Here is a 23,162-nt window from a genome sequence, read left to right on the forward strand (position 1 = left end):
CCCCTCCGCCCCTCCCCCCCACTGTGTGGTGCACCGCCATGGATACAGCAGGTCAACGGGCCCTGCCGTCTTGTGGCGGCGGAAGGTCACGCTGTCTCGGCGCTTCATCTGCTCGTGAGGTCCACACTGCCTTCCTGCTCTGGACGCCTGTTGAATTAGTAAGGAGCCCAGCGCTAAAGGTGAATCTCTCACCCCCTCACTGCTCTCCCCTTCCCAGCTTAATGAAACAGAGATGACCCCCTCTACCCCTGTTCCCTCTCTTTTGTCCCACCTGCCCCACGCCCCCAACCATCCAGAATGAACCACAGATGGCCTATCTCATCAGTGGTCATAGCCAGTGTGTGTGTGTGGGGGGGGGGTTACGTTTACATCTGTCATCCGTAATGGGCCTGTTTGTACTCCTTGCTCTTTCTTTAGACAAACACAATTCCTGAATTGTTTCTTACCAGCTGCTTTGGCCTGCTCAGAAATGCACACATCCTTCATCAATCTATCATCTCTCTTTCTCTCTTTCTCTCTCTCTCTCTTTTTTTCTCTCTCTCTCTCTCTCTCTCTCTCTCTCTCTCTCTCTCTCTCTCTCTCTCTCTCTCTCTCTCTCTCTCTCTCTCTCTCTCTCTCTCTCTCTCTCTCTCTCTCTCTCTCTCTCTCTCTCTCTCTAGTTCCAGATGGTCAGACTACTCACACCAGACCTTTGTCTGCCATGTCGGAAGAGAAAGCGATCTACTCAACTTTCAAACTTGGTGTTAGTCATAGCCAGATTGAGAGTGTGTCTTTGATTTGAAGAAAAAAAATCAATACATATATTGTGGAGGTTTTTCTCTGTGGGCACGAAAACAAATATGGTAACCTTTCTGACAAAGAAACAACTCCAGTTGAAAACGTTACTTTATTGTGTAAGTGCAGTTTGAAACGCAAGGAAAAGCTGTCCAATAGGCATGCCTTAATAGAAGTTAATTTTAAATAACTATTCAATCAAGCTTTATTTCACGTGAATTATCTCAGCACACAGTCAAACCTTCTTTTGACACATCTGCTCTAAAACCTCTGTGAAGTGAAAAGAGAAGAGGAGACTGATAAGCTGTGGAGGTGACCCGAGCTCACCCTCGTGAGAGCAGAATCAGGTCTCTAAGCTCATCCTTGGCATTAAACTAGATGGAGCCTCCCTCACTGTCTGTGACAACTGCGGAAACGCGTGAGACTGCTGGATGGGTGGAGGAGCATTTGGAGGTCATGGAAGAAGTGAATCTTTATCTGCAGTGGAGAGATTGCATGGGGAGATTTGAGACAGCCCACAGACAGGGGGTTAGAAGAGTCAGATGTGTGAGAGAGGAAAGAGAGAGGGAGGGAGCGGGGAGGAAGACGATGGTATTGTTCAGGACGAAAGAGAGAAAGGAGCTGAGGGCTTGTGTTTGTGTGTGGTGAGAGAGAGTGTGTGTGTGGTGAGAGAGTGTGTGTGTGTGTGGTGAGAGTGAGTGTGTGTGTGGTGAGAGTGTGTGTGTGTGTGGTGAGAGAGTGTGTGTGTGTGTGGTGAGAGAGAGTGTGTGTGGTGAGAGTGTGTGTGTGGTGCGAGAGATAGTGTGTGTGTGTGTGTGTGGTGAGAGAGAGTGTGTGTGTGGTGAGAGTGTGTGTGTGGTGCGAGAGATAGTGTGTGTGTGTGTGTGTGGTGAGAGTGTGTGGCCCCAAACCCAGAGGTGTCTCTGGCAGGTCCACAGGTCCCTAACACAAGCAAGCACACACACACACACAAACACCCACACAACGTCCTTCACTCAAAAGCATAATAACAAGTTTTGTATCTCAACACACATTCCAAAATGCAAAAGGGTGCACCATACAAATTCATGTGCACACACACACTGCCAATAAATAATTGTCTGAACCACGTGCTGGTCGGCAAAGTCCAGCTCTGACACTGTTCTCACTGAGAGTTAGGGGGGGGAGGATTGAGAGAGGGGAGATGGAGATAGCACAGGATCAAGAAAGGGGGGAGGGAGAAATTGAGAGGGGGGGGGGGTGGAGAGAGAACAGGAACAAGAAAGGGTGAGAGAGGCGTAGAGAGACTGAGACATGGAGGTAGGTAAAGAGGTGGGAGGGAGAAAAGAGTAGAGGGAGAGAGGCATGAGGGGGTGGGGAGACATAGAGAGGGGAAGGTAGAAAGAGAGAGAGAGGGAAAGAGAGAGGCATGAGAGGGTGGGGAGACATAGAGAGGGGAAGGTAGAAAGAGAGAGAGAGGGAAAGAGAGAGGCATGAGGGGGTGGGGAGACATAGAGAGGGGAAGGTAGAAAGAGAGAGAGAGGGAAAGAGAGAGGCAGGGAGAAGAGGACAGGATGAGAAACCACACTTGTTCAAAAGGAGGGGAAGATCGAGGAGTCAGTTAGGATGTGGAGTTAGGAAAAACAGCAGGACGCTCGTGGCTAGTCATATTCCTGCTGATCTGATCAGTACCTCAAGAGAGATGGAGTGCACTGTCCTCAGATTGACATGACCCCTTCCTTCTGCAGGTTGAAGGCGTTCTGAAAACCCTACGGCACCTACCTGTATATCTGCTGGGGGTTCTTGCCATCTGTTGCATTGTCTGAGTTGAAGGCTGTTGACTCGTTTGACCGGCTATTGGGCTCTCTGAATGAGGATTACCCTTCTGGAAGTGGAGACAAATGCCAAATGTCGGAGGGAGTTTAGAGAAGGAAAACGGGTATTGTTTTTTCCACTATGAATCTGACCAGGTGCCTCCGGATGTTGAGTTTGCTTGTCTTCATCCACCCTTCTCAAGGTAAATATTGCTTTATAATAATAATTCTGGCATTCGCTGTAAAAAAATAAAAATAAAGAAAGAAATGCCGTGAAATGCACTTTACTTTTTGTTGATGGTTTGTGAGATGTGGAGTTGATGTGTTATCATGACCGTGAGCATATTTAGTGGTTCCCATGACGACTTATATATGTCATTATTAAATGTTCATGTAGAACCACTGTCATTCAATTTCCATTTTCTGTTGAAAAGTTTGCATGCTTTGCAGCCTTGGGTTAGTATGATCTGAACTGAGATTTGGAAAAAGCAGTCTCTACATTCACTGTTAGGTTAGCAATAAGAGTTAAGTGTTTGGTTGTGTTGCAGCACTTATTTGCATCAGTATATTCACATTTTAATATGTGTCTCAACCAATATTGGCTAATGAAAAAGCATTTATCAAACTGGGACAGAACTGGGTCCACCAGTGGTGACCTGATGCACAAACATCATAATCCAATGGAACCTTCACCTGCAGCATGACATCACTTCCTGGCATGGAGAACAAAGACAAAACACATTAAAATTGAATAAATGGTGAAGAATTTAAACACATATGAAATATGTTGGTTGCAAATCTGCTTCATTTGCTGCAGTGTTGTTTGTTTACAGACTTCTGTATCTACTCTTCAGGAAATTATGAGATATGTTTGAAGATTAAATATTATGTATCGCATGGTTCCTTTGCTCCGTATAAATATTTCCTATTTTCAACCAAACTATTGAAAACAAATTGGATCGTCAGGACATGCATTTACTTATTAATTACAAGCAAATCTTCAGTCTGTATTCATATGATATATACAAATTATTTGAGTTTTTATTTAACTATCATCATAGATATTTCTTACATTCTATGATTCATTTCCATCACTTTCTTCCCTCGAGTGATGAAGCAGGGATATTTACTATGAGCCAAAGCACACCTTCAAACAGCTACGATACAGTTACTTTTTTTCAAAAGTTCTAAAACATTCCAAGGTTGTCAGAGTGTTTGGCCATGTCAGACAGACTCAGGTGTAAACAGGAAGAAAGCAAAATGAAAGTATATCTATCTAATAAGATATTGATCCCAAGCCTTTAAAAATAGAGGAGGATGCCAGATTTCCGGCAAGTGAAGGACAGCCCATCAGCTATGATTGAGAGAGGAGGAGAGTAGAGTGCAGCCAGCATACCAAGTGATGTCCAGCTGTGTTTCAAATTTGACGTCAATACTTAACGGGTATGGGCACCTCTGATTAAGGATGATGTCCAGTCACTGCGCTTCAAAGTGATGATGTATAGACGTTACTTAGTGGGTTGCAGCTGTAATTAAAATCATCCATCCAATGTGATGCACTCTATTGTAAATGACAATAGTGTTGTCGTCTCCCCCCCCCCCCCCAAAAGAAAGATTTAAAATGTCCCTGCCCCAAGCTTTGTGATTTCCCCCTAATTGTTCCGAGACCTTGCGAGGTTCTGGTCTGCGGTATGATGAGAAGGGTCTGAAAGAGAACCGTGTAATTGAGTTCCCTCAACTGAGCCCAAAGAACAAAAAAGAGAGAGGAAAAGAGAGATGGAGGGGTGGAGAGATGAAGGGGTGGAAGAGGGGTGGGAGAGGGGTGGAAGAGGGGTGGAAGAGGGGTGGAAGAGGGGTGGGAGAGGGGTGGAAGAGGGGTGGGAGAGGGGTGGGAGAGGAATGGAGGGAGGGGTGGAGGGAGGCGTCTCATCAGGTCGCTCCATCAGCACATCACCACGGATACGCGACAGACGTCCACAGAATGGGATTCGTATTCCCTTCTTTCCTTTCCTTCCGTCACGCCTTCACTTTCCTCTGGTCCCATTGGCTCCTTCTCATCTGATACAGGCTTGAGTTACCATATGTCAGTATTACGTACAGTAGAGGTCACCCACTTTTAGATTACACCTCCTCTTCATAGCAGAGTGTCCTGTCTCCTTGAAAGAAACTCATTATAGATATTGCCGTTTTGGTGGGGGGGACATTTGCAATAATGTAAGTTTATCCTCTCAGATTCTGGCTTTAATGGTTCCCTATTTTTAGATGAGGACAGCCCCGTAGCTAAGTGTTTTCTTCTTAATTTAACGGTTTAACAAAGAGAGTGTATTGCAAGGAGAAAACCCATCTCTGACTTGTGACAGAAGACTGACTGCTATAATATTAATGACCCCAGAAAGAGTTAATGGTCAGATAAGCTCATCAAAGTCTGGACCAAAATAGCTGGTGGAGACAAGTGTCAGGAGAAAGAAATGATTGCTGATGTGAAGATACAGACAGCTGTATTACATCTCAACACTCAAGCACTCCTTTTGTATCCAAGAACCAAAACAACTAGAATTTACAGACAAAGAATATAACTGACAAGCAACAATAGTTAAAATAGCTTCCAGAACAGTTAGTGGTATTGTAGCTATTGTGTAGGCATTTTCTGCTATTTCACCTTGGCATTGATAAAATACCTACCTCCCTATTGTTCAGTCGAGATCAAAGTTGACAATTATCAGTGGGACAAAGTAATAGGTGTTGTTCAGTCGATACAAAAGTCAACACCAATGTGTGAGCCAAAGTAATACATTTACATTTAGCAGACGCTCTTATCCAGAGCGACTTGCAGTAAGTACAGTCACATTCCCCCCGAGGCAAGTAGGGTGAAGTGCCTTGCCTAAGGACACAACATCATGTGGCACGGCGGGGAATCGATCCGGCAACCTTCTGATTACTAGCCCGACTCCCTTACCGCTCAGCCATCTGACTCCCATTAATAGGTGGTGTAGCCACAGTACGAGCTAGTGTTCAGTCGATATAAAAGTCGACGGGGGCCAGTTGTGTCTAACTGTGGCCTGCGTCTGTCTCCGGACCCCTTCCTCCCTCCAGTGTGTCCACTGGGCGGTCCCAAGGCCCACGCGGAGGAGAGACTGCTCCAGAACCTGTTTGTGCGCTACAACAAGCTGTCCCGGCCCGTGGCAAACATCTCCGACGTGGTGCTGGTTCACTTCGGCCTCTCCATCGCTCAGCTCATCGACGTGGTGAGACCTCTCAGTGTGATTCTGCTTGTGTTTGCGAATTCGGCTTGTCTTGCAGGAACATGTTACCCCCCCCCCCCCAGGCTTAGTCAGCTTGTAGTCTCAATGAGGTAACTTCTTGATCCGTGTACTGTGAAGAAAAAGACATGCTTCACTTTGTAGTTGGAAGATATTTTGTACAACAATGTGCTGTGTTTTAAAAGCACCCCGCCCCCCCCCCCCCCCCACACACACACAAAAATACTAAAATCGTCTTCTCAGCCTTTTTATTCTTCCTCATTAACTCAGATCTTTAGATTAAACTTGTTTACCGTGCATCCTCCCGGGAACTTCAGTTACGAGGTTGACACATAATTAAAAGACTGGGCTCTCCACACCCGCCTTGCTGCTGTCTGAAGGAGAGGGGGAGTTGGGTAGAGCCAGCAGCCTGCTGCTCCCAGGGAGCGCTCCACCGTGTAGCCTCTGAGACAGGACGACAGGGCTGGGGAACAGGGGGCTGAGATAGGAGAATCCTGACAGCTCTAACCCAGAGATACTGAGGAATCCTCCATTCCTCCTTATCGCACTCAACAGACCTGGGAAACCCACTGAATTTCTTTTGATAAATAACTGTATATGTTTATCAATTGTTCATGCGTTTGTTCGTGTTGCCTCCTTGAGTTGGGGGGAGATGGCAGCATCGTAGGGTTTGGTCCTGGGAGAGTTTTGCGATGTGATATGATATGTGATTCAACAAAACCATGTCTGTCTGTGAACACAGGATGAAAAGAACCAGATGATGACCACAAACGTCTGGGTGAAACAAGTGCGTATAGAGTCAATAGTACACCAGCTGCTGTTCACATTTGACTGTACATTTTATTCTTTTCACCTGACAACTTCATCCAAAGCAACATGAAATCAGTGCATAACCGGCGCACAAATAATAATATCAACTTGCCGGGGTGTGTAATTGCCTTGGTGTTTGGCTACATAGTGAGAGTGCATGTGAACTGTAGGTAGTGTGATCGATCCTAGGTGACGGTATGAAGATCTTGGTGTGTTTCCTGTTCCCCGGTCCCTCAGGAGTGGAACGATTACAAGCTTCGCTGGAACCCCGAGGACTATGAGAACGTGACTTCCATACGCATCCCATCAGAGCTTATATGGAGACCAGACATTGTGCTGTACAACAAGTAAGGACTGCTGGCACACCATTTTCCTTGGGAAATGACTGATATTTTTAATAGCAGAAGTAACACACTGTTTTATTACAATATTTATTTGTTTGTTATGAAGCAAGTAATGATAGTATGAATTTGTTTTACTGAAACAGGGCTTAATAAAACTCAGATGTGGGCTGTTCTTGATGACTGTAAACTTCTTTTAATCAGTTTTAGGAACAGATTCATTGGGTTGCACAAAGTTGTTAAAGTATTATTGACATTACTTACTTAAAGTAATGTTCACTCTCTAAATACCAGACTGACTAATGTAGATCCAAAGAAATTTCCACTTGAAGTGTATTGCCGTTTATATCAAAAGTTAATTATTGCGCCAAATATTTTGTCCTGAGCCAATGTCGAAATGAAATACGAAGGAGATAAATGCAGATGAGGTCGACTTTAATGGGTCTGGTCATAAACAAAACTTAGCACATCGTACCAAGCAATACATCATTCTAGAAATCACAGGATGGAATGTTATTGCATGTGTTTGGATGGGTTACAGTGAACATGGATCATTTTGACTGATGCCTACTGCCTTCTTGTTCTCTTAACACTGCAAGGAGACCAAGCACATTACAAAATAGGGGTCAGCGACAGCATCTCAATAACTGCTGCAAGCCCATTCATTTGGTAAATCATATATTGTGAATATCTTTATTATGAGAATGGCATATATTTGCCCCTTTACTTCCAATAACATATAAACATGTTGTAGAACACAAGCACTGATTTCATAGTTCAGTCGATTACTTGTGTGTAGTAATTACATTCATGATTGACATCAGGCATATTACAATTGAGGATTCATGCTTCAAACCCAGGGGAAATATAAACACATGCACCAGTAATTGAACAGTGGTTTGTCTTCATTAGTATTGTGTAATGTGTTTTGAACGCAACATTTGTTCAGCCACAGTTGATTTAAGCCCGAAAACTGTGAAAATACACACAGCATGTTTCAGTAGGTATTTCACCGTGATGCATGTCTTATGATCGCTGAATGTGAAATTTGCAATACTCCCAATTCTTGTCGCTAACAAGCTTGGTGTAAACACAAGCACAGTCAGTCCATTCACATCACTGAGACACCAAACAGCAGCTTCTTCAACCTCCGTCTTTGTCCCCAAAGCGCTGACGGGGACTTTGCAGTGACCCACCTGACCAAAGCCCACCTGTTCTACGACGGCAGGATCAAGTGGACGCCCCCGGCCATCTACAAGTCCTCCTGCTCCATCGACGTCACCTTCTTCCCCTTCGACCAGCAGAACTGCAAGATGAAGTTTGGCTCGTGGACCTACGACCGCGCCAAGATCGACCTGATCAGCATGGCCAGTGACGTGGACCAGCAGGACTACTGGGAGAGTGGCGAGTGGGTCATCATCGACGCCGTGGGCAAGTACAACACCAAGAAATACGAGTGCTGCACCGAGATCTACCCGGACATCACTTACTACTTCATCATCCGGAGACTCCCCCTGTTCTACACCATCAACCTCATCATTCCCTGCCTGCTCATCTCCTGTCTCACCGTGCTGGTCTTCTACCTGCCCTCACAGTGCGGGGAGAAGATCACCCTGTGCATCTCCGTCCTCCTCTCCCTCACCGTGTTCCTCCTCCTCATCACCGAGATCATCCCCTCCACCTCGCTCGTCATCCCCCTCATCGGGGAGTACCTGCTCTTCACCATGATCTTCGTCACCCTGTCCATCATCATCACCGTGTTTGTGCTGAACGTTCACCACCGCTCGCCGCGCACCCACGGCATGCCCCAGTGGGTGAGGAGGGTCTTCCTGGACCTGATTCCCCGGGTCCTGTTCATGAAGAGGCCTCCGGCAACAGCCAAGCAGAACTGCAGGAAGCTGATAGAGATGATGCACCAGCCCGCAGGTCCCAGTCACTCCCCAACCTTTTGGTTGGGCTTGGAGAAAGAGTTCAGTCAGATGGGGCAACAGGGACACATGCTTCCAGCCACCCCTTCTGACAGCCCCAACATCCAGGTTGCCTCCCCTCCAAAGACCTCCTCTCCTCCTTTGGGTTTACCCCTGGAGAGGCATCCAATGAAGCCCCAGGTTTTCTGCCGGTCCCCATCCAGCCAGTACTCGATGCTCATGGAAGAGCCTCCCCAACTGGGACTCACCTCCTCCCCCTCCTCCACTTCTCCTCCTTCCTCTGGCCCCTCCTGCTCCTCCGTCCCTCTGCCCCTGGGACCCCTCCGCACCCTGCCCAGAGACGAGCCTGGGATGCTGGCTCCTAAAGGCCGCTCCCTCAGCGTGGAGCACATGTTCGACCACCACATGGACCCCCCGCAGAGAGTTGCACACCGCTGTCGCTCAAACAGCTTCCAGTACTGCTATTTGGACGCAGGGGGGGGCAATGGGGGTGGGGAGGGGCTGGGGATTCCGATGACCTCCAGACAGAGGAGACAGGTGTCCGTGGACCACCTAGCCAGAGATTCATCCACAGAAGTTGCCAAGAACCCAGGATTGCCGGATTCTATGGTTCTCAGGATGTCGCCAGCGATGAGGCGGGCCATAGAGGGGGTGCAGTACATCGCAGATCACCTCAGGGCTGAAGATGCAGACTTTTCGGTGAGTCCCTTTTAAAATCAACTTAATTTCCCTGAAGTAACTTAAGTCAACATCTACCATGACCTGTTTTAATATTATGTTCTCTCTGGGTTTCTACTGGCATTTCAAAGAGCTCGGATTGCTTAGTTGTTATTGCACGGGGACCATGGACACCAAATGGCAAGATATTGACTAAAATTATCTTGAAAGTCCACTTCATCAGTGCCCCTAAACATTTGAAAGCATATAATCCCCTGAAGGGATGCCTAGCTACAGATTGTGCCTGGTATAACCATTTACACTATACAGACAAAAGATGAAATTATTAGGGTTTAAATAAGGTTTCATGCCAAGTCATGTTCTAATTTCATTCAAAATAGACAAGAGCAATTAAAATGATAAAAGTGAAAATAGGGGGTTAACACAGTAGATAGCTGGTAAAGCTCTGAGGTATTCTGATAAGATGAGACTGGAGACTTTTCTTTCTAAATCCATTCATATTTCATGGATGGCTGGTCTCAATTTAACAGCGTATGTCTTTTCAAGTGTCCTTCATGAGGGGCAAAATGAGTTCCTTGTTATTTTGAATCATAACCAGACCATTGTTTTTTTTTTTTTTTTTACAATTAAGAAGAATTGCTTATAAGCTATTTGAAATGTATAACTGGAAGACAAACTATGATTGAAATGTGACTCTAAATTTAAAGGATTGATTAGATGGAATTTGGAGACAGATATGGTCTTTGAAAATAGTATTGGGAATTTGAATGCAGGCTCTTAAAATGTATGACTGCTGTTCATGCTCCATGAAGCATATTGTAGCCCCTGTCAGAGCATTCCTGTGTTTGAAACAATTAAGGCTTGCCAATTTTGCCCTTGAATTTTTCATGGGCCAAGAATGACTGACATTTAAGAGATGGCTCCCTTGTAATGAAAAAGATCAGCCATTCATCCAAGAAATCAATCGAGGGCAGAAATTGACAGCCTGTAAAATGTATGTGGCATGACACCAGTTATGAAAAGAGCACCTAAATTCTATTATTCTTCCAACAGGTGAAGGAAGATTGGAAATACGTTGCCATGGTTATTGACCGAATCTTCCTCTGGATGTTTGTACTGGTGTGCATTCTGGGAACTGTAGGATTGTTCCTTCCTCCCTGGTTGGCCGGAATGATCTAGAAGATTAAGGATCCAGATCCTCTGACAGCAGATAGACATGGGGGCTGCATCAAAATGTTCAGAGTTGGACTGCAAGCTTACCTTTCAGCGTACTAATGACTTACTCTCTATGTTTTGTAACCGTAATGAAATTCTAATTTAATATTTTTTATTCATCTTTTTTTTGCCTTTAAATTAAACTCCTAAGGTTGTCTGTGTCCTTGCTGTGGCCTGTTTGCTCTGGGTATGAAAAGGGTACCGACTTAGAAATAGAGTGAAATGTCTTTCATTGATTCAACTGGGCACATGCATTCTTTATGAGACCAAAAGGCCAGCAGTAAATACATTCCTCCTTAATCCTCCATTTTGACATTGAGTTGTATGACCCGGGTTGTCACCGTCCAACAGCTGAGGAATGGCACTACACACACACACATTGAAATAAGGTGAAAACATTGTTTTGTCAGGCCATATTTTAAATGTAATACAGGTAATGCCGACAAAAGTAATTATTTACTTTCTTTATAAAACATTTACTCAAGGGTTACTTTCCCCAAAGTATTATTTTGATACAGTAGTCTCTCAAATGTGATCTGCTAGGTATAAAACAGCAACAAGACAAGGCTGTATGATGAACCACGCAGAAAATGTCTGTAGTTTGCCAGATTGTTGAGCACATCTGGCAAGATATGTACTGTAATATTAATGGATATTGATGTTTTAAAAAAGACACATTACATGACTGACTTCTTTTGTCAGTCAGGTAACATTTGCATTTCATTCACCATGCTATTAAATTGCATATCATCACATCAAATTATTCATTTTTTGTATTTAAGTACTTTATTTACAACGTACCCTAAATGAATTCTTAACATGTTTTCTGAAAAATAAAAATCTTTATGGTTCAAAGTTGCCAGAATGATTTCCGTGCAGATAAGAGTGCACCATCAGTTAGTTCTGTGAAATAGTGATACTCTGACTATGCTGTGTCATCCTCATTCACGCTGCTGTTGAATCTTAGTGAAAGTATATAATGTTACACCTGAATACCCAGACAGGTGACCTCAATCCTGACCTCAAGCACAGCTCTAGGATTTCTACTGCCTCAGCAATTGGCCGACCATTGATCTATGTGTAGAAAAACACGAGTAGAGAAAATAGCAATTAACTGTAGAAGTAATATGGAAGCACAGCACTTTTTACAAGGTTAAAAACTCACAAGCCAAAGTGTTAATGCATTAATCTGACGAAGCAAAATAATATGTTCTGCTAAACTTGTGCAGGTTCAAATATTGGAGTAAAAAAGGATATTAAGATTTTATGATTTGGTTCTTTTAGTTTCCATTAGCTCCACAATAGACAGAAATTGGATGTCTAGATAGAATAAGCTGTCTTTGTGAAAGTGAAGTCTATTCAATTTTCCAGATAAGACTCAGACATTGACTTCAGTCAAATCATGACAATGGTAAATACATGTGCAAATGCTATTATCAATTTCTCCAAGTATACTTTAATCAATCTTCTCTTTATTGCTTTGCATGCTTTGTAATATCTAATTGTGGTGACACGGCCATGGAACTAAATTAACTTATGAATTAGAAGTTAATGTCAGGTTATTAAATTAATCTTCATGGGGTGGGAAATTGACCTTTAAAGTGAATGAATTTAGTATTTCTTCAGTGCGGATTTGCAAATGCCTTCATAATCAATTGATTGAATCAATTGGCTTTAAATCAAATCAAATCAAATGTAGTAAGTATAGCCCTTTTTACACGCAAGCATGTCACAGAGGGCTTCACATGCGCCCATAGAACTGCCCCTCAACCAACCTAAACCCTCAAGGAAGACAAGGAAAAACTCCCAGAAAAACTCCCACCGGGAGAAAAAATGGAAGAAACCTTGGGAGGAGCAATTCAGAGAGGGATCCCCTCCTCCAGAGACGGTTGGTAAGAGAGAGGAGCAGAACACAAGCTAAACATAGTCATACAGTGTCAATGGGTTTTGAAACACCAAAATCCATTTAGGATTTGATCCTTCCATCCTTTAGGATTGGAAGATGAGTTAATTCAGGTGATTATACGAACGGACATTCACAATCATGTATAAGAAAACTTATTTTGGTTTCAGATTTTCAAATACACCCATTAGTCTGTGATAAACGGATGCTGTTTGTCTGTTAGTTGGCCAGTCTTTCCTCTAGCATAATTTACCTTTAGGCAGAGAACAGTATCTTCACAATTTATGAAAACATAATGCTATACTCTATGCAAATGCAGTCACACAGTAGATAACACAAGTTTTCCATAACTGCTATGAATTTTTCAAATTAATTAGGCCTAGGCAATACCAAACATTTGAAATGCCATCCTACTGATGGTTATTAAAATTGGAAGCCACCATGTGTTCCTAAAGATTGGATCTGAATATTTCCAAAACAAAATCCATCCAATTATTTTCCCAAAACTAACAATGCTCATGAATGAATCAGAAATAGCAGATTTACAAAATAACAAAACAGATGCTTTTGTAAGATAAAAATACCCTTGAACTTCATGTGCAGGGGCTCTATGGAATGCTAATAGGTGTGCCGATTGGCATTTGTGTGGTTATTTGAAAGGTTAGTTTGAATCCCTATGTAAAACATCTGTCAAGATAGCCATCCAATCAATTTCACAATCACAGCTCCTTAATCACATAAGCCTGGCTGAGGTGAGAGCCATTTAGACAGCCTAATAGGCCAGTCACACTTAATATATAGACAAGATGTGTGCAGTCCAACAGTCAAGGGACACTAATTTCTCTCTCTCTGTATTTCTCTCTGTCTCTCTCTCACATACCTGGATGTGTTACTTTTGTTTGTGCTGACTCACTGTCGAATGACTTCAAGCAATCAAGGAACGACTTCGGCAAGGCGTAGCCACAAAGGAACCCATTAAACACCAACTGAGAAACAAACAGGGTCATGGTAAACACATCTACATCTCTCAACACAAACCTGTAACTCTCGGATCAAGAACACCATAACCCTCAAATTGGGAAGAAAATGATGCGTCCTCAAACCGTAGCTCCTCCTAATATGTCTTCCCTTTCAAGCAAACAGGTATCTTATCTGGAACCACGACTTCAACCTTTTTAATAATGTGTTTGAGAGAGAAGTGAGATAAAACGTGTCTGGATCAGTAGATTAAATCACTACATCTACGCCTTCAGACTATGTCTACACATTGTGAGGCAGAAATCAGTCGCCCACTTTCTGAAAAAAAAAAAAGAAGAATGGATCCATGGCTTCAGTAAGACAAGTAGGAAGAAGGAGTCAGGGAGAAGGAAAATGCTTAACTTCAAAACTCTAGAACGGTTGAGTGGCCTATCAAAGCCAGTTGTAAATCAACCGCCTATCAACCAACACAAAAACATAAGCCTCAGAAATTATAGCACAAATAGCTTTCTTTTTACGTACATGAAGTTTATATTTACAATGTATGATCAGGTACAGTTTCATCCATTGATTTTGGCAAACTAATCTTCCCCAAAAAAGGAATAATCCACTTGTGTTGAAACATTTTTTAACTGTAGAAGAATTGGTGTTAACGAGAAAAAACAAGGCGGACCAAACAGTCAAAGACTTCCCATGATCAAAGTTGAAGAAATTCAGTTACACCAAAACAAACAAAACTCACAAATGCATGTAGCCATTAGCCGCACAAAAACTAAATCCTTACAAAACATGTAAATAGTCTTTTGTGTCCTTCGACACAAGAAGGTCTCCTTGACAGTCCTGTCTATTTGTGCCTCCAACGATTGGCCAGTAAAAGTTTAAAACTCGGTCATTTTCTTGTGCGTGTCGGCCTTCCTGTTTTCCCTCTGAACGGAGATCTCCTGGGCCTTCTGCTGCGTCAGCAGGCTGCGCGCCGCACTCAGCCTCTCCTCTAGGTGGCTCACCATGGTTACATCCCTGAGGACAAGACCGGGAACACAGCAGTGAGGGAACCGTTAGTGAATCACTGTAACAGGCAGAGATTACACACATTGTTACATGTAGAGATGACACACACTGTTACGTGTAGATATGACACATATTAGCATTCTGTGATAGTAGCATTATGTGTTCCAAAACTCTCAAGGACATTCTTTAGTGGTTTCTGGAAAGAATTTTGCAGCACTACATCCGAAGGAATGCATACATCTAGGCAGACTCTACTCTATCTCATCTACTACCTAAAGTGTGCCCAAGAGCCAAGACACAAAACCCAGCAGTGTCATCGTCATTGAGCCCCTCCTCACCTCCCACTGCGTCTCCTGAGCGACTCAGTCAGCCTCTGGATCTCCCTCTCAGTCTGGATCACTCTCTCCGCAGCCTGGAACACCTTCACGTTCAGGCTCCTCTTGGCGTTCTTACCCCCCCTGTATGCCTCCACCCCCGACCCCCGCGGTGACGGAGCGGGGGCGGGGCCCCCACCGCCGTCCGCACCGCCGTCCGCCTCCCCGTCCGCCTCCCCGTCCCCCAGTTTGCGGTTGAGGAAGTCAAACACGTTGCGGCGGCCCCCAGAGGGACCCGCTCGGCCCTTCCTCTTCCTCCTCTTCTTTTTGTTGGCCGCCTTTTCGCCGTTGTTCGAGGTCTTGCTCTGGGTCCTGCGCCCAGTGAGCTCAGCACACTGGTCCAGGGACTTGCCTTTGGGGAGAACCACCGCTAGGACCGGCTCGACTCTGCCCTCAGAGGTCTTGCCCAAACCTGAGGGAACAGAGACAATGGGTCAGCGATCCAGTGTAGGACAAACGGGGGATGCAAAACGGCTTGTGTGTATTTTGCTTTACTTGTCAGTTTTTTTGTTGTTGTTGTTTTTTTTACAGCAAAACACTTCCTATTGCTGCAGATCCTTTAGGACTCTGGCCTATTTCAGCAGTCTACAATTCACACACGTGAATCCATGTTTCGACAGTAAAAACGTACCTTTCCCGTATTCGTATCCCATTTTAAGCATGAGCTTGGAGCCGATGCCTCTTGTGTGTGCCTCCCAGCCCCCAAAGGAAGAACCGCTAGACTGGATCCTGTCATCCTCTTGGGAGTGGTCCAAAACTGGAGAATCGCAGTAAATATAAATACATAAAGTCAATGTCTGTGACACTTTATCTGGGTGTGGAACAACACAAACCAACACAATAGAGGGTGTATAACATCTTCCATAAGGCACACAAAGGAACCAACCTCTGGCAAAGGCTGCCTCCCCATCTATCAGGTCTTCATCCTCGGACGAGTCGGAGGAGAGCGAGTCGTCGTCTCTCATTGGTGGGATGACCCCATCCGCCTCCAACATGGCGTCTTTCAGCAGCAGTGAGTTGAACTTCACCATGAAGAAGCCGTGGTCGATATCTACACAAGAGAACGTTTTCAGTCCGCTTATGGTTAGGTAAACATGGTAATCTGGGGTTGGGTTTAACCTGAATAACAGTAAGTAAGACACACAGCTTTTGAATTTAGTGACTGATTATATTAAAACTAGTGGTGGGTAGGTTCAAATGCAACTTGGGGCAGAGGGGGAATCATGTACACGATGGTGGCTCAGCTGCCTACCTGTTATTCTAGCTGGGTACCAGATCCCATCTTCATGTCGAGCCAGGCAGGGCGAGCCCTCTTGGAGGTTACTGAGGTCGGCCTCCAGGAACGCTCTCAGCTCCGACACACGCACTACTTCACCATGGGAGAACCTGTAACATCACACAGACCAGAAGAAGAACCTAGAACATTACACAGACCAGAAGAAGAACCTAGAACATAACACAGACCAGAGGAAGAACCTAGAACATTACACAGACCAGAGGAAGAACCTAGAACATTAAACAGACCACAGGAAGAACCTAGACACGTACATGTCCTGCTGTACCATGACTCCAAGATGTGGAGAGGGTGGCGAGACGGGCCTAATAGATGAGCCTACCTGCAGTCATCCAGGAAGCGACACTTATCCTCTAGGAAGTAGGGACACGGTTTCATGGACTTCTGAGTGGGATGGACATACAGAACCCTGACCTGGGCCTCCTCCCCATCTGGCCTTTCTGTGTTCACCACCATGGCGTTGTGGTACTCCAGCACGCCCCAGGAGGTGCGGTAGGGGGCTCGCACCTTGGTGCCACTGAGAGTGTCCTCCTCTTCCTCCTCCTCTTCTTCTCCGTTATCATCTTTTCGCTCATCGTCCCTCTCGTCCCCTCTCTCCCGTGTGTCCGAGCTGCTTCCGGAGACTTCTCCGACCTCAGAGTAGAAGGCGGCAAACTCGTTGTCCAGGCCACCGCCGCCGCCGGTTGCCGACGCACCGTCCGCGGTCTGTGATAGAAACAAGTTTCCCTCCTCAAGAGACGCCAAGAGACGGCTCTTTTTGACGGACACCAAGCTGGCCTCTGTCAGTTCGATGAGCTGAGTGAGATCCTCTTTCAGTTGGAGGAGGTCGGTCTGCTGCGTGGGGTCCAGGCAGGCGGACAGAGCGCCCTCCACCTGCTGTCGCTGAGCCTCGTAGGCCGAGATGGCCGCCTCCAAGGTCCCTTCGTCCATGCTGGATGGCAGCTGCAGTGGTCACTGATCAACATCTAGCAAGGGTCTGCGAGGGGCGAAAGCATGAAATGCATGACAATCTGTTTCCTATTGGTTAGCTTGAGTTGCAAGTTAAAGAGACAATATTCACTGGTTGTCATGATGAACTCACATCTACGAGATATAACACTTCTTGATGATATAGTAGGATCAATATGGGATGTTTTGAATGTAGATAATGAGCGAGCAGTAACTTCTAGCTACAACAAGACTAGACGCTATTAAGGAAAACAGTCGAACCAACAGTCCTGCTGGCCAGGTAAGACTATTTTAGCTAGCTACTAAATACATTTTCTTTAGAGCAGACCCATTTATTTGAAATGAGTGAGAAGTGGTTCATTTGGTTGGGTGACTAGCTAGTAGTGCTAGCTAGCTAGGTTGCTACTTACCTTAATACGGTTATGTATCACCTTTACTGTTAGTAGCTAGCTAGTAAATAATATATACTTACTGTGAGAACGTCTATATGTTCTCCGAAACAATACATTATAAATACAGAAACGGGAAACTAAATAGTGTTAACAGCCGGCTAGTTGCAAGCTAGCCAAGCTAGTTATATGGATGTCCCAGACTGCAAGGTTTCGGTGAACTGTGATCCGGAAGTTAAATTCAGACTTTCAGACAAGCATTTTATTTTATGGCCACTAGATGGAACTAGACTTCTTCATGTACGATGGGCCTGTATTCCCGTGACAACTTTATTTCAAAGTCATAATGAACAAAGTTATTTTTCTTAAAACTGTTTCAGACCCAATTTCAACTCCATTCGTGGAAAGGCCCAGTAATCAGCCTGACAATACAAACGTATACACACTTTTGTCAGATTGTAGTATTCATATGAGCTTATTTATACAACAAAGTTGAAGGATAACAGTTTAGAACAATCTCTATTCATATCCTATGGTCATCATGATGTGTCAAGATGATCCACGAAAAAGGACCATAGCCTATCTTTTTGATGACACAATCTGTGTCACAGTGTACAATTTTGATGGCAACAAGGACCATGTTGACTTACTTTGTTCTCGCTGTTTTGCAATTGGGTCAGTGCCCTCTAAAGTAAACATCAGCAGCATAAAAGCCAATGTTTTTCAACTAATTTAATTATTATTATTTTTACAGTGAAAGCAAATATTGTTTGTTAGATGTTAGATAAAGAACGAGTGTATTTGTGTGATTTTGTCTTTTGTTTCAAGGAAACATTTTGCACTTTTTGAAGCTTATAGTCACCAGTCAGCACAGTTTATCATATCCGTTTATTTATATAAATACACCAGTCAAATACTTTTGACAAAGGTCAATCAAACTTGTCATACTTGTGTCATATGATCCAATTTTCTGCTGTCTCACAGAACAGCACGTGAAGCTTGTATTGACCACTCAATGGCAAAACACAACCACTCTAGTCAGACCCATTTTTTCCCTGTGCTCCTTATGCCTGCTCAACGGTCCAGTGAATCTATTCAACCGTTGTTGCCTTTAATGGACTGATGAACATGAATCGCAACTTCATAACGTGTTTCACCTGTGCCTAACAATCATATAAAACAACATAGCCTACAGTAATAGCCTATGACCTTAAACCCAATTGCCTGGCTACTTGTGTCTATTAAACCGGTTTTAACAATATCAAGTTTCATTTACATTTAGCAGATGCTCTCATCCAGAGCGACTTACAGTAAGTGCAGGGACATTTCCCCAAGGCAAGTAGGGCGAAGTGCCTTGCCCAAGGACACAACGTCATTTTCTCATGGCCTGGAATTGAACCGGCAACCTTCTGATTAATACTCCGATTCCCTAACCGCTCAGCCATCTGACTCCCTGTCAAACTATAGCAATATATTGTTCAAATAAAATAACGAGGCCACCAAACGAATGTATGGGAACTACATCATTTTCCAATAAGAAATAACAAAACAAGAGAGAACGAGAAGCTAATCATACTGTACATGTATTTATTATTATGCAAAATATTGAATGAATGAAAAAACTAAGAAAGTCCCTTTCTTCATGAACTAGCAGCATCAAATGAAACAATAAGGATGTGTCTCATTGTACACATGTCCATTTTACAACACAGAGCTTACTTGAATAAAAATGAAGCTAGAATTGTAACTAAAGTTAGTTCAGCTTTAACGGTTAAGGTTTTTCAATACACAATAGTACAATGTCAATTTAGATTATGTTGCCCTTTAAAATCTTAACATCATGGAAAAAATGACAGCCCGTGTTTGCTTTTGTTGTTTTATATCCTGTAATCGAAACGTGAATGGTGAGAACGGAGAAGGTCACATATCTGTCAAATTAGTCCTCATAGGTATCATGGGAACTCAACCATGCGTGGGTGCACTCAATCAGTGTCCTTTCAGTGGATGGGGTGCTAACCTGCTGTTTGTCATTGAATGGAAAAAGACCACAATACAATCACCTCTGAGAAGATTGAGGATATGTTTTACTATGTTCTCCTCCCTTCTCAAACTCCTTGTACTACAGTACTTTATGCAAACAAACACCCACTGTGGCAACCTTGTGGCTGTATACCTTGTGTGATATTCTGGTTTGAACATTTTTTACATTTATTTGATCAACCTGAGACTCATTGGGCTTGGAACCTTTTTCAATGACGACATTTACATTTAGTCATTTAGCAGACGCTCTTATCCAGAGCGACTTACAGTAAGTACAGGGACATTCCCCCCGAGGCAAGTAGGGTGAAGTGCCTTGCCCAAGGACACAACGTCATTTGGCACGGCAGGGAATCGATCCGGCAACCTTTTGATTACTTGCCTGACTCCTTCACCGCTCAGCCATCTGACTCCCATAAAATAATCCGACCATGTAAAATAACTCATTTCCAATTCAGTGCACCCCCCCTTCCTCACTCACATGGATAGGACATGTATTACACCTGTGGTGTGATATTCCAGTACTTTCCTAGTATTTATTGAAAGATGTTTACTGGAAGTTAACTTCCTGAGAATAAATGAAAGCAAAAGTAAAAGGAATGTCTTAGGATCATGATGACCATCCTCCAGAAAATGTAAACAAAAGTGAAAGTTCTTGAAACTTGTATACAGTCCATCAAATTTAGTCACGAACGAGCAGAATTGCTTTCTCTTTTTATATGAGTCTACAATCTTCCTTTTGCTTTTCTTTTAATGGGTGAGATGAAGTTATTCATTAAATTAAGTTATTCTTTAAATGAATACAAAGTACATTTTTACATAATGATTTGAGTGAGTAGGGATACCAACTGCATTTTTGTGTGTTCACGTGTTTTGCTATGACAAGATTCCAGTCATTTCAAAGTGGGAATCCCTAAGCAATGAGTCATCATGTAGTTACTCCCCTTTCAGTTGACGTGGACATGATTCAGGTATTTAATTGATGTTCTTATCTTAGGCATATTTGAACTTGCCAAGGAATACTACTACTCCAGCACACCTTTTACAACCCAGTTATCAACATCTGCAGAATGTTAGTGAGGCCATATGGACGTGCACTACTACACAGTTTGGCCGGGTTTCCCAGATTCGTTAAGAAGCTCTTAACGATCAGAGCTTCTTAAGAACGTTCTAAGAGTGTTCTAGAGCGTTCTTAGAACGCTCCTAAGAAGCTCTGAGCGTTAAGAGCTTCTTAACGAATCTGGGAAACCCGGCCTTTATGTTGATCTTTTACTTTGTAAAGATCCCATTACAGGACAATACAGCTTGTTGTCAACGTTTTCAGTAATGGAAAATAGCCAGTGATGCTTTTCCTTGGCAGTTTTGTTCATGTAAGTTATATAGCCTTTCCTGTGTAAACAATGAAACGTCATAATGAACGACAACTCTTTCCTGGAAAGGACATCTGACAAGCATGGCTGCATTTCACTCCAATGGTAGAATCCTCAATTAAGAGCATATATATGTGTGAACAACAGGAATCATAATGACATTGTTAAAGTAAATTCTAAAGACCATAACACATTTACTTTACTTAGATTTTTTTATTTTTTATTATTAAACTTTTATTATTTTTAATTTGTATTACTATATGCTTTGTAGCACTCTGAGATTGCTTTAAATATAGAGTGCAATACAAATAAAATGTATTATATTTCTACTTTGCAAAAAGGTTTTTCCACCTGTGTCAGATCTCACACAGGTCCTGTACAACACAAACTGACCATTGTGCACATTGCAAAAGTATTTTATTATTTTCACAAAATCACAGATATACAGAATACGTTCAAACAGCAAATTCTATCTAAATAACGAGAAAATACAAGACATTTAGAAATATATAGCCTATGGAGTAGAAAAGACATAGAAAACATGTCTGGAACCGATAGTCTGAGCTTTTTGAGCTTCAAGACTCAAAAAGGTTTGACATTATTTTGGAGTGAAATGTATAAGTTGGTGAACTATTTATGCAGTTTCAAAATGAAAACCATTTTAAGATCTTAGCCCCTTGATGAGAAAGCTCCATACTTTCAAAAACACTTCGTATGGCCTCGGCAAAATTCTGTGCCGTGTTCCGCTCTTTCCTGATTTTTTCAAGGAGCTGTGACCTGGAAAGATTTTTCTTTCTTTCTTTAGCTATCCTCCTAAATTTGTGTTTAAGAACATTATCCATTTTTGGAGAGAACACCAGTATTTTCATAAACTCCTTCAGCTGGTCGGCACACACCTCCTGGTCTGAAAGAGCAAAAACATTACATTCAAATATAAACTGAACACTGCACTGTTGACATATAGGCCTAACTGTACAATGTGTCAGGACGGCAAACTGTATTTTAAATCATACCTTCTGTTTTTGTGCCATTCTTGCATACTGAGCAGAAAACGTCTCGTTTGTCATTGCCAGGTATAGTGGTATGACCGGCTGGACACAACGAGTACTCTTGACAGCTGTCAGTGCTGGAATAATGCGACGAGAAGAGGTCATATTCGCACGTTTCACACTTTACGTCTTTTTCCGCTGTTCCTGCAACAGCAAATCATAACAGGGTTACGACAGCCTGCATATCGGATCTGTCAGACCAAATATTTGAAGGATAGGCGTGTCTTCATTTTATTATTGTAGTCAAATCTTACCATGTTCGATCACCCCTTCTCCTGGAGGACACTGCGTATGCTGGTAACATGAGCCATGCTTCATGTGAAATCCATCTTTGCACCCACAGACTCTGTTGGTCACATTAGTGCACTGCACCTTTTCAAACTGGTTCTCTGTGCAATATACATTGCAGTAGAGGCACTTTTCAATATAGTTCCAAATCTCTGTGTAGTGGGAGCTAGGGCACGGAGCGCACTCGGTTCTTCGGCTTTGGGCGCAATGTTTGACCAAATGTGTTCCTGGGGGACACATGTCACAAGCAAGGGATTCCCCAGTTACGTCATCAGTTCGGGAGTAAATCGGTGTGTTGGATTGTGCTAAACAGCACAGACATGCCAAGAGCGCCAATAAATACGTTTGCTGTAGTGAAAGGGGAAAACATGTTTAAAACCAAACATTTTGTTAAACAGAGTTATTTTACTCTACATTTTAAATGATTTTAAAAAAGCTTGTCGAAGTCATGCGTCTCGATAACGTATTTTGAAGAAATGCCCTAGGGATTAAATTCAACATCAGGCTTACCGTAGGCACACACATTTTGTGTTCGGCAGAAGAATCGCTGGAGATTGATTCTCCGCTGGGATTCCGGCCATTATATACAGGCAACTGATCCTAAAGTCTTGTCATCTGAGGGTGTAAGTCATACACCCACGCGTTTGTGAAAAACACCGAACAGTTTTTGCGTCTCGTAGAAAATGTAACTTCCCCTAAACAAAACACAACCAGTTATATACAAG

General features: G+C 43.3%; 3 protein-coding genes across 4 annotated transcripts; 1 reads left to right on the forward strand and 2 right to left on the reverse strand.

The window, feature by feature from the left end:
- Positions 1-2,709: 2,709 nt before the first annotated feature.
- Positions 2,710-10,763, forward strand: LOC124478341 (neuronal acetylcholine receptor subunit alpha-2-like). Its single transcript, XM_047036599.1, has 6 exons — positions 2,710-2,770; positions 5,661-5,812; positions 6,570-6,614; positions 6,875-6,984; positions 8,147-9,605; positions 10,638-10,763. The coding sequence occupies exons 1-6, from the start codon at positions 2,710-2,712 to the stop codon at positions 10,761-10,763; spliced, it is 1,953 nt and encodes a 650-aa protein (XP_046892555.1).
- Positions 10,764-13,548: 2,785 nt separating this feature from the next.
- On the reverse strand, positions 13,549-17,905 carry zgpat (zinc finger, CCCH-type with G patch domain). 2 transcript variants are annotated; one of them, XM_047032162.1, is made up of 7 exons: positions 17,777-17,905; positions 16,679-17,332; positions 16,315-16,448; positions 15,949-16,113; positions 15,694-15,819; positions 15,027-15,474; positions 13,549-14,697 (listed from the first exon to the last, which is right to left on the reverse strand). In XM_047032162.1, exons 2-7 carry the CDS (start codon positions 17,284-17,286, stop codon positions 14,559-14,561), a joined length of 1,620 nt encoding a protein of 539 aa, XP_046888118.1. In that variant the 5' UTR covers positions 17,287-17,332; positions 17,777-17,905; the 3' UTR covers positions 13,549-14,558. The 2 variants fall into 2 exon arrangements, with proteins under 2 accessions (XP_046888118.1, XP_046888127.1); XM_047032171.1 differs by having other exon boundaries at positions 17,715-17,905.
- Positions 17,906-21,500: 3,595 nt separating this feature from the next.
- LOC124478980 (tumor necrosis factor receptor superfamily member 6B-like) lies at positions 21,501-23,032 on the reverse strand. The gene is made up of 4 exons (XM_047037416.1): positions 22,948-23,032; positions 22,404-22,785; positions 22,114-22,293; positions 21,501-22,004 (listed from the first exon to the last, which is right to left on the reverse strand). The coding sequence occupies exons 1-4, from the start codon at positions 22,960-22,962 to the stop codon at positions 21,745-21,747; spliced, it is 837 nt and encodes a 278-aa protein (XP_046893372.1). The 5' UTR covers positions 22,963-23,032; the 3' UTR covers positions 21,501-21,744.
- Positions 23,033-23,162: the final 130 nt, after the last annotated feature.

This window comes from Hypomesus transpacificus, chromosome 2, assembly GCF_021917145.1.
Source record: "Hypomesus transpacificus isolate Combined female chromosome 2, fHypTra1, whole genome shotgun sequence".
Classification (NCBI taxonomy): Eukaryota; Metazoa; Chordata; class Actinopteri; order Osmeriformes; family Osmeridae; genus Hypomesus; species Hypomesus transpacificus.